We start from the raw sequence: 12,299 nt of genomic DNA, 5'->3' as shown, positions 1-12,299 counted from the left end.
TCAGAGACCGATTTGCTTTGCTCCTCTCTCTCCATCTCTAGACCTTGGGCATAGCTGAAAAACTAAAGTAGCAGAACAACAGAACAATATCAGAACATACATACCAACCTACGATATTTTCTATAGACAAACACATCTTAAGAGTTTTCCAGCAGTACGAACTTTCACCAAAAAGACCTTGCAATACACAGATTAATAGCTAAGCAAAACTGCCTTGTTGTGTATGAATATGCACTAACATTTGGGAATCCTGCCTACGCAGAGACTGTTGGTGCACAAAATTATTTTCTTTGCCTAGTGCATGGTTCCTAACATTGGAACAGGGATAAAGACTGCTCATGCATAGTTTCCAATCTTTCATAGCTCAGTGGTGCTGCAAAATGTTGCTATTCGTTTTAATTCAGTGAGTAGAAGTTTTGTTGTGTTTAGTACTAAGGGAATTGCATGTGTTATTAGAAAGCCTCTGACAGCTGTCAGAGACAGGGACAACTCACCGCATTTCAATCTTACATAAGGGAGGGACTAAGGACCCTCATCTTCAGCAGAGCTGTCAGAWGCCTCACAAAATGGGATAAAACAGAATACCTTTTTCAAATATAGGAAAGTCTCTCTATATGCCTCTGTTCCTTCCCTATCAAGTTGTACACAGAAATGTGTATAGATAGAAGAAAGAAAAATACCTCTTGATGTATTTGTACTTTATACATCACTTACCTGAAGGGATAATTGCACAGCAGCTTGCTTTCCTTTATGGAAGCACACAGTGTATTACATGGTGTTTAATACTTAATTAGGACTATCTTTCAACATTATGTGCAACTTTTCATACAGTTTTTCTTTTGTGAGAACAATCAGAATAYGCAAGGCTGATGAAGACAAGGACTTTTGCATCAAAGACACTAAAAGCCCAAATCTATAAACACTTCCACATTGGCAAACATATAACTACTCCCTGACCAGCAGTCTCACTGAATTCAAAGCACTGGGAAAGAAAATCTTCTCCTAGGACATTAAATCTTAACTTTCAGCTTTTCTTTTGAGCCAAACTTATTTACAAACTTATAAAAACTCTGCTGTTTAATTCAAACACACTTCTAAAGCTTAYATTATCTTCTTGTTCAGTATTGGTTACAGTTCTGCAGTTAAGGGCCACCTCCTCCAGCCTACTTCTTCCTTTCACCATGTAATCCCATGGGTATCCAGCCCATACAGCACCGCTTCTCCTAGTGACTCCTTTAAATAGTTCAAAGTACTGAGAAGGCGTGTTCATTACTGTTGAGTATTTGTGCTGTTTTTAAAAATACTCAATACTGTTTTTCATTTTGCTTAGTCTGATTCATTTTTTTTTCATCCTGTTTTCTGCTATCTAGTACCACCTCTATGCTGAGTAAAGCGAAAATGCGTGAGTGAGTCAGACAAGCTTTCAAAGTCACATTGTTTGGCGGGATTTGAAAAGTAAGCAAAATAAGATTGTCCCTATATCATCTTTCCAAAAGTAGAAGCAAGAATTTCCTTCCTTCAGTTATAATAAACACATTTTTATCTCTTGTTTTACAGCAGCTTCTATCAACCAAAAATCAAGTTTGAGCTTTGTATATTGATGATGCTCATTAATGACTGATATAACTAGCTGCTTCTGGTCTTTCTATACTATCATTAGCCTTATCTAATTCTGCATCCTACCCCTTCTGCATCCTGCCTTTGGATATGATCAAAAGCTATTTGAAGCTCTTATTTCTTTGTAAAATGTTACTCTTCTGGGAGTCCTTTTGCTCCAGGACATATGAATGGCTGTTTAAAGAGTTCTCTTTCTCTTTTTTATTAGTTTACTCTAGTGAAGAATTATTTAAATAAAGCTGGAATGGCAATTTCCCTTGAATACAATTTTTCTATACTCCATTGATCTGATGTTTTCAACACCGAAAGGAAAACATTAACATATTTTAAGCCAGAAAAGAGAACTCAGAATTTGCCATGTATGCAACTTTTTAAGTCCATTGCTTATTATTTTAGCATTTAGAAAGTAACAAAATTAAGAAAAGCAGCAGTTTCACTTTTTTGACTGGATATTAAACAGTGTTACTATCTTTTCAGCTTGCAAGAGCCTTGTTTTCAGCTCYGATATACATAGTTACACTATTTCTCAAATGTTAAACTTGTTATCATATCTTCAATTAGAGCTTCCTCTCYGTATTTCATGTATCATGTAATAAGTCATCTCAGAAACCTTAACATGACACAATTAGCATTATGTATGTCATAAGAATGGCTCTGGGATGGGAAGGTCAGTTAAGAAGTGATAATCATCTACTTTTTTTTTTCCCATAAATATTGACCAACAGTATGTTCTAACCTCACAAAACTCTGTAGATATTTGCTATTACCAGCATTTTCTTCTCCTGATATTTAAACTCTTCTTACCTATGAACAGATTCCACTCAGTATCCAAATCAGCCTGATTTGCTAGGCAGCCCTTCATTACATTGAGGCAATAGTTGTTGCAAGGTTTCACAGTGGGAAGTCCTCTGCAGTAAGGGCAGTACAACATCTTCATTAGTGCCCGGATGCACCCTGGGGTGGGACTGACCTGCAGAGTTTAAGGGGGAGGAAAGAAAAAGAAAAAGGAGTATATCAATCTCCTGCCCTGTGAATGTCGGGGTAGGTGAGGTTATGCTTCTCAAGCAGTTAATGCAGAAGGGGCACTTTGTGCAGAGAGCTCAACCCTTAACAACACCCTCCTGTGAGACTAATCGATTCCTACCAATTATCTCCACTTAGCACAGCCAGCAGTGATTTTCAGGAATGCAAAAATGAACACTCCCATACTGATGGCAGTGTTTTCCACCATATCCCTCCCCCACAAAATCTATAGGAACATAACCCCCAAATAAGTCAGACAGTAGCTGATTGACCTAATGTGGAGGATCCTGAAGAGTGAGGTGCTCTTCTTCCTCCTATTAGACCTGCCAGTCACATGGTAACTGCATCAGATTCTCCTCTTTATTATCACCCAGTAAATCCCAGATAATCCTGATCATTTCTATAAAATTATTCAGAACTACACCATGAAAAAGGGTATCATTCTYTTTTCAGTCAAAGCCACCATTCTATCTTCTGAGACAACCTTACAAAGAGAATAGAGAGGGGTTTTGTGTGGTTTTGCCTTTCAATATCTGAAGTGACAAAAAGCATTTCATAGACAACAGCCTGATGCATTTCAATTTACATAGCCCTATGACACAAAATGGCTCTGCATGATGAACTTAAAACAGCCATCAGAGTCAATGGCAGGACTCTCAATGAGTTTAGGAAGCTTTCAGACAAAATCATTAATCCTGGGCATAATTGACAGAAGAATGCAGTGTATATGCATAAATTAAGAGTGATTATACAACACAGTTTACACTAAAAGGGTATGCAGAAAGAGAAACAAGCGTAGGGAAAGGTTTTTTAACAAGGATTCTCTATTATTTCTAGTGATAGGATCCTTCATCTCACTCTTTTCAGTCATTAAAAAGCTAAGCATCTCTTCAGTGATGTGTCTTCCATATTCAAAGGAGACAAACAGGTCCTCTCTAGGGAGGCTTTGCTTCTTTGCCCACCTATGGAGAGACAGGATACATCATCTTCTATAAGGCATTCATTCAGGTTTCTATATCTAAATTTAGACTGCACAAACGGGTCACATGTGATAAAAACGTGGAGCTCCTTAAGTAAATGTTGTTTCCTTCTTCCTCTCATTTTCCTATTTAATTGTTTAATCTCAGATCCTTAAAATCTTAGGTACTATTATAACGTGCATTTCCCAGGACAAAAAATCGATCTTGGATTAAAAGCACTAAACAAATGTTAGACACTGCTCGCAATATTCTCTTGTCATAGTGGAGCACAGCATGTGTTTCTTGTGCCACAGTGGTAGTATAGAACAATGACAGAAAGGCTTCAGATTCCTTGGTGATTTAAGAATTTCTGGAGATAAAAGTGCAAAGTAATGACATTCCTTTTATTCACTCTGTTGGTTCGTGAATAAATGCAACATTTTTTCATATGAATTTGAAAGGATTAAAACATTTTTCTATGTTAATGGTAATTTGTGCTAAAATAGAAGGTGAAAGCATGATTATGACTTAATACTGTAAAAGCTTCTGATATGTTTTTTATTAACAGAATTGTACTGAAGTGGTTTCCTTTTTTTTGAGAGTTTCCTTTTTCTCTGAGAATTCTTTTCCACTTTCTGATATTAAAACACYAATTCTAGAATACTACGCAGCATATATTCTTTATGATTGACCTTTTTACATGAGCATGGCTGTTAAAGTTATAGCTGGTGCCCCTGTATATGCTCAGAGGTGATTTTTAACCTGGCTTCCTAGGGAAATTCACTGAACTTACACAACACTCTGGTGCTGTGCGTGAGGGTATATTTCTCTGTCCTTTCCTAATAGCTTTTGAAGCTGTTGGCCAATTTCAATCAGATTTGACTGAGGAGTTCAGATCTCAGTACATTAAGGTCCTACMAGTTTTTTGGAAATAAGACAGTTGGGAGAAGAAAAGAGACAGGTTTTATTACTGCTTTTATTGAGGAAAAGATTGAAGCATGAGGTCAATTCTTCACAGACTCTGAAGAATCTATGTGGAAGAAAAATATTATGAATGCCCTAGAAGATAAAAAAGCACCAGTTGAAATTTTCACTTCACTAAATATCAAAAAATCTAAATAGAAGGTACATATCCAGGGAAAAACAGACTTCACTAGTTTCACTGCTCTGAACCATTTTTTTGAGTCACTTATCCAACTTTTTTGTCTTTATATCTCCAAACCTACAGCAGGCTGATTTTACAAAAAGACATAGTTACCGGAAACTAGATGTAAGCAAAATGTAGATTCCTATGGTTAATGGTGCAATGTTGAAAATTACTTCAAAATAATTGCTAAAAGCCAGAGAAAGATGTTTCTGTCTTTGGGCATTATGGGTTGTCAGCAAAATTTCCTTCATGCTTAGAACTATTCTTCTTCTTAGTCTCTAAAGCACCGTCAATGCAAAGTTGTCAGCACCAGATTCACCCCTACGGTCAGCTGGAATTCACAGATACCAYGGATGGGAATCCATGCCCTCTCTGGCCTCCCTTGTGCTGAGAGAATATATATCAATAAGATCTTGGCCTTGCACAAAAGCTTCTGGTGATTTCTCTTTCTAGAAGCATAGCTAGAAGAGCTAGAAGWTCTACAGCAGTCTCTAGTTTTAAATTATATCAATTGTATATCACAAATGTGTGAAGTTCCTTCGGTATGGGTTATTCCTCATCCTTCACAAGTTTATGCTGAGAGAGAAGTATCTGTCAGCTCTTTCACTGCCAGAGGTGCAAACAGTATCTTCCACTTGTTAGGAAAGAACTCTAATGGCAAAATAGATTATTTATTTACACTGGCCCAGTGAATCCTGAAATCTTTTCATTGCCAAGCAGAACTCCCAGGAACAGTCCACTTCCAAGAAGTTAGGATAAATTCTTTCTGCTCAAAAAGAATGAACTGAATTTCAGTTTCTCATATCTTACCTGAAGAGTTTAACACCTGCTGTACAAAACAGCGACATGACCAACTTTAGAAGAAAGGAGTATACTTTGCTTCTGCTCTTAGAGCAGTAACGCTGCTTCTAAGATAAAAAGTAGATATAGAAAACTTTTACAGATGGGTATCTTCTGCCTCCAAACTAAGCAGCTACCTACTAAGCAGGCTAGAAGCTGTTGTGTTTTTGAAATAAAATGCAAGCATGGATCAATTGCTGTCTCTGGGGCCAAGTGGCAGGTACTGGATTGCATACTCAGGGCCAGCCACTTCTGGTCCAAACTGGCTCACGTCCCTTACTATACAATGCTTGTCCCTATTTTTCCTCTGGGCCCCACATGGATCCTAGGTAGTTTAAAGACATAACAATTATTTTTGTAATTTTTTTTTTTAAGCTCAATATGTTTGAAATAATATGAGGTAGCACTGCATGAAACTACAGGAGCTGCAGGAAACTAAGTTCAACATTGCATGTTTTGATGTGAGACAGGAACTTATATTTTGCGGCAAAGCCTGCTTGGGTTAGTGATAGAAAGAAATGTGAGAAGCAAAACAGGGCAGGTATCTTCACATAGCAGTGAAGACAATGCCTGTAGTGTAATATACTGCAAACAGAGCTGAGACTGTGCTCTGGAGGGAAAATCAGAGGGGTCCAAAATGGACCCAGTGGTGGCTTAACAATTAAGCTGTAATCTCAGAACATGATGATTCCAATTCTCAAGAATGCTGCAAATCCACTTGTGTTTTGGCAACACTAATATATCTTCACACAGCCAACTCTTTTATGGAAAAGGGAAGCTAGAAAATCAGCTTCTTTGGAGGTGTGCGAACAGCGAGGCCCTGAACCACAGGCCCAAGTCAGGGTTGACTTACAGCTGGATATGGCTCTGCTTTWGCAGAAGTACCCAGAACTCGCCTGCAAATTGCTTCTGCTAACCTGCACGTAGGCTCATAAAATTATAACTTTTGTAGACTCTCAGGATGCGTTTTTGACCTTGAAGGGAACTTTCCCATCCGAAGCCGAGGCTCCGGCCAGGTCCCAGTTCCGGTCCCGTATGATAAAGCAGATGTTACTGCTAACAAAGAAAATGCAAGTTTTGCTGATTAGGTTTTATAAAAGCTGGACCCTCTTACAGCGACTTTGGAGACCTCGCTTACAGGTGGATGCACCGTGTAAGACCTCCCAATTGCTGGGAAGGCTCCAAATCCTGGCCGCAATAGGGGCTCCCCAGCGACTGTGGATCTGGATGATGGTAACACATTTAGGCAATTGGTGATATATCTTTTTCTTAATCACTATTCTCTTTCTCATATAGTAACAGTTAAGGGTATTACTTTGCTTATTTTGTCTGCAGTTACAACCCGGCACATAGTAAGCTTATTGTTTCATTTGATTTATCATTTCATTTCTATATTATTTGATATTAATAGTACACACAACCGTTCTTTCCCTTGGTGACTTCGTTATTTCCACTGTGCCCCATCAACCGGAAGTTAACTGGAAGTTAAATGGTGTGTTATAACATCTAGGTGCCTCTCTGAATCTGGCTTTCAGTAAGGGGCCAAGCATTAATTCTCAGTTTCCTCCTATAACTTTTTTCTTTTTTTTTTTTCAGAGAATGTAGTTAGGCCTTTTTCCTCCCTTAACAATAGCTGAAGCATCTGCCAGGCAAAAAATTATCACACTTCACTGTAGCATTAAAAGTCCTAGTAAAAGAATAAACATAAAATTCAGTGTAGAATGCATTTCAGAAATCTATGAACATGTGAAATCTCAAGATTATCATAGAAAGTCATTTTTCAGCCATATAAAATTTACTTGCTGCTATTTGCTGCTGGCAAATACTATGAAATGTATTTTTGGAAGACCATTTCTCATCCCATTTGAAAAAAAACACTCTATAACCAGAAYTTCTGTCACCTAATAGTACTTTTCTGTAGACCATTCAAAAGACTTCAATTTAGAAGCATTTAAAACACAAAAAACAAGAAAATATTCAGAAGCATGGGCTGTGGAGATCTCCTCCTCTGCTCAGCATTTTCATCTTTTTTATTTTTTTTTTTAAATTAGATTTGTGGATAAATAGAGCGAGATATTACTTAGTCTGGGCTTTCTTTTTGTCTTTAAAAATAATATATAATTATTCTATGGTAATAAAAGCAGAAAAAATTGCATAGACTTCAAAGTTTAGAAGTAACCAGTCCTTATGTAAATCATATATTATAAATCAATCACATCATGCTGAATGACATAACTGGAGAAATAGCTATAGAAGAGTCATTAATTAAATCATGTTGTCTCCCTGGTCGACTAGGTCATCTTTGTTTTATTGTAAGCACACACAGATTGCAGCACATCAGAAAAGTGCCTTCTGAGCTTTGACTGAGCCCAGTAGCTGCAGGACATGTTACTTTACTGCATTTTGTAACATTTTCTGACAGCTTCAGCTTTATCTAAATGCATCTTTTTGCATACATGCAAAAAATCTAAAAGCAAGATTCTTAAGGGCTTCATTACTGAACATGTTGTTTTTCCCCACAGAAATTCTAGAAGGAACATTATTTCATCCAGAAGACAGACTTTGCAATGGTAAACTCGTAAGTATAAATAATTGAGGAGAGAAATTTCTTGGGTAAAAGTCATGAAATTTTACTCTCTCATAACATCACATTTGCAAGATCTCTGCTTTGTTATGTACTTGACCTGTTTTTCATAATCAAAAGCCTGGACTCTGTCAAGATCATTGACTTAAATTTTTTTTGGATATATTTAGTAGGGAGCAGGAGTGAGGGTAAAGAGAGGGAGTACCACTGAAGGTTAATAGAGGGAGTAGGACTGAAGGTAAACATGGGGAGTACCACTGAGGGTGAACATGTGGAGTAGGCCTGAGGGTAAACAGTGGGAATAGGCTTGTGGCTAAATGGTGTTTAAAAAGGCAAGTTATGAGCAATAAAAATATCAGAATATCATGGACTATAGGAAGTTTTAGAGGTTATGGAGTAATGCTCTTTATTTGCTTTACATTTTTCCAAAACTTTTTCAAGATATTTCTGAAATATTATTGCATAGAAGTAGAATTATTGTGAGCCATGTATTTGGAAGGAAAATATGGATCTTTTTTCTTTTTTAGTACATCTCCTGCAGTATTTGAGAGCCATTGCTGCCCCTATTTTCTAGCAAGATATTTTCTGTTACTACCATCCAGAYGTCTGTCCTCAGGGTCTGTCTAAACACCCTTTTCCCCTGTGAACAGGGCCCCACACTGGTGCTGGTGCCTTCATCTGCCTGTTTATTCGCTCTTCTCCTCCCTCCACTTTCATTGTGGTTTTTTTTCTTTGTTTGTTTTTGTTGTTTTTTTCTTCCCTCAGTTCAGCTCTCTCATTCCATCCAGTTTATAGAATTCCAATAATTTATCTCAGAAAGGAAGCAAAATGTGTAGGCCCACTCCAAAGTACTGTTTGATTTTTTTTTTTTTTGTTTTAATTATGTTTTAACTATTTTTGGTATTTGTAATACTTATTTTAAACAGTATGATATGTAGAAGGCACACAAAGTGTAAGTGACCTTGCCATGCATTCCCTTGAATATCTACTGAGTGGGAATAGGGTGAGGGTAAAGAGTGATCTGGAGATATTCAAAACCTGCCTGGATGTGACCCTGTGCCATGTGTTCTGGGTGATTCTGCTTGAGCAGAGGGATTGAACTAGATGACCTCTGAAGGTCCCTTCCAACCTCAACCATCCTGTGATTCTGTGATACTGTGAGAAGGTGAAGAGGATTGTACTTTGTTCCTCATAAATTATATGGGTGTTTTAACAACTAGTCTATTGGATAAAAGGTAGAAATTTTTACTTATATCTTCATGTGGGCTTCAGAAATTGATAACAGAATGATAATAGTGTTTTTTTTCACAAGAGGGTGTGGGATATTCCTTCAATTGCAAATRAGTGGATCCTAATTGGAATGGGTTTTAAAATGAATCCCTGTGTTCAGCACTTGTTAAATTGTCCTTCTCCTAACTCAACAAGATGATGTGTGTCCTGTATCACCATGATGCTGTCTGGAAAAAATAGGCACTGATGCTCCTATGTCACTTATTGGATCTCTCCCTTGTCCGTCTCCAATTTACTAATCTGAAATGAAAAATGAGCTTGTTGCTCAAGTCTAGTTTTATTTGTATTCTAATTATTTCAAGAGTTTAATTGAGAGCTTGGAAAATAGTAATATAATATCATGTTTATGCATGTGGCAAGGTCTGAGCCTGATCTTGTATATATTGGCTTTTCTCAACTAATTCTAAAGGAACTGCAAAGGAAATGCACAGTCTGCTAACAGTAATTCTCTCATATTCCTCCCTCAAAAAGTTAATGTATCTGTGGATAACTCCACAGTCCAGTGCTAGTATTTTTAATATAAAATCAAACTAAAATAAATTGGGGCACTGGGATTAGAAGATCATGCATGTGAATCTCAGAAGAGAAGGACAAAGAAAAGGATTCACATTCATTCAAAAATTGATGATTATTGTATTCCACCTGACAGAACTGAGGAAACCTTTTCCTACATGCCAAAGCTTAGTTTCTCATCTAACAAAATGATTTAAAACTCACTGTAACTTTACTGAAATATTAACAGTGATGTAACTTGCATCAAAACAAAATCTATCATGAAGGGCACTTGTTAGGACATGAAGGGTTGGCACAAGCTTTAAAAGTGTATGTCCTAAGAGCCACAGGTCTTCCCCCCACACCCCCCCATCTTTTCATGTTTAATTTCCTCAGACTAAACTTTTTGTTGAGTCACTCACTACTTTAAATCATGTATCTTTGATATTATGACGCTATCTTCTTGACAAGATACAATTACTCCCTATTGATTTTTTTTTATTATTACTTGAGAAAATAGGTAAAGTTTAGCTGGTAATGATGTTTTCTTCCTCTCTCTGTTTCTTTTCTTCAAACTAGATTTGCTCACTGCTGGATCCAAATCATTCATTTTTCTCCTTGTCCTTATTTTCACTGTTTTCATAAGTACTGTGCTGCACTGTTTTCATTTAATAATCTAGATGTCAAGCAGTTGTTCCTTCCATCAACTTTCAGCTGGAAATGTCTTTTACATATAAATAATTAGAGCTACACAGAAATATTCATACAATATTTGAATGCTTTACTGAGATATTTCTAATAGTTTCAGCCTGACTCTTGATTGTTAAGATCTCAGCTCACTTCTCTTGTAGCTCTGTCTGACACACAAACAAAAATACTGCATCAGCCGTACTCAGTTGGGAATATATATTGTAGAAGGTCAATTTGAGAATAGTTGCTTATATCAAACAAAAGCCTAGTCTAACAGCAACTTCCTACAGATAAAAATAGTTATCTGTTTAACAATTCATAGCATCCCAGATGACTGAAAGCTAGAAGGCCTTTGTACTACTGCCTTTTACTKCTTGTGCCTGAATTACGCTAAAATAAAAGCAGAATGCTACAAACAGTTAAACAGTTAAAGAGATGCAAGGTACAGGCAATTCTGGGATCATATAACTATCTCAAGAATATGATAGGATAAGGGGTATTAAATTTCATTTTAGTCTCTTCATATCCACTGAAATGTTTTTCTACAAAATACAACACATAGTTGAATAAGCTCATTATATGACTAGAGATGATTTTAAGGAAATATTTGAACCTTAAAAAAGCCTTCTAGATGTAAATAATGTATTTACTCTCTGATATTGTGCAGTGATAAGCACTTACCCATGGTGATTCAAAGGAACCATGTTACTTTTTTTTCTCAAGAGGAGCTTTTAGCCGTCGTYCTTGTTTAACTCAAATGCTCTTTTGCATTATCTATTTTGTAAACCTGAAGCTTATGATAACTGTATTTCTTTTCAACACTTTTTTTTCATACCTATTTGGTCACCTCAGTCTATCTACATATATTTACATATGCATATTTACATACTTGTTTATATACTATATATTGTTTATATACATTGTTTATTTATATATATGTACATACTTGTATGTGTATTTACACACTTGTTTAGTCCGGGAAAGTAAAATAATATTGCTCATCCATTTTACAGAAGAAAAAATGTAATATCACAGAACAAATTTTAAGGTGCTTAGAAGAATAAAACCTTTAAAGTTATGCATCAGACAAATTTTCAAAGCTGTTTCTGAGTATCACTCTGATCTGGAATTTGCTTCACTTATCATTGCATATAATTCTAAAACAGCTTATAGGAAAATAAGGACTGCAAATATGTAAATGTTACTTCTAGAAGTAGCACATTAAATAGTAAAGCATTGTTGGAGAGGTTAATTTGGAAGTCCACCATTTCTCCATAGAATTCAAGTGCAGAAAACACAAGGACAAAATGGTTGTATGGGTAAGTTTGAATATCTTTTCTGGAGGAAACCATAYCCAGCTATTTTTAGAGAAACAGGGAAATTGCTTATCAGATTATTTGAATTCAGAAARTCCAAGTTTAGAAAATCACTTTCAATGCAAGGATATTTTGCATAAACATTTTTTAAAAGTTTCTTGAATCTGATATTTAAAATACTAAAATTGTCCCTGTGATTAAAGCAGAAATTTCTTATTTGAAAACGGTGCAAATTGAGAATATAACACCGAAGAGGGGCATTCATATTCCATAAAATATTGCTGAGCTGAAAGATCTGCTCTTCAAATTTTCTAAAAAAGTTGTTTCCCTTTCTCATCTGT

General features: G+C 36.3%; 1 protein-coding gene across 1 annotated transcript in view; it reads right to left on the bottom strand.

The window, feature by feature from the left end:
• The window catches only part of LOC112947594 (glypican-6), a gene marked incomplete at its 3' end in the record, with an annotated part of 427,468 nt that overhangs the window by 123,012 nt on the left and 292,157 nt on the right, over window positions 1-12,299 (bottom strand). Inside the window, exon 3 of the mRNA XM_026039716.1 lies at window positions 2,422-2,587. Coding sequence (XP_025895501.1) covers window positions 2,422-2,587 — 166 coding nt within the window. The remainder of the gene's footprint in view (window positions 1-2,421; window positions 2,588-12,299) is intronic.

This window comes from Nothoprocta perdicaria, unplaced genomic scaffold (genome assembly GCF_003342845.1).
Source record: "Nothoprocta perdicaria isolate Ctin4 unplaced genomic scaffold, notPer1 scaffold_239, whole genome shotgun sequence".
Taxonomy (NCBI): Eukaryota; Metazoa; Chordata; class Aves; order Tinamiformes; family Tinamidae; genus Nothoprocta; species Nothoprocta perdicaria.
This window is presented reverse-complemented; position numbering and strand designations above follow the sequence as displayed.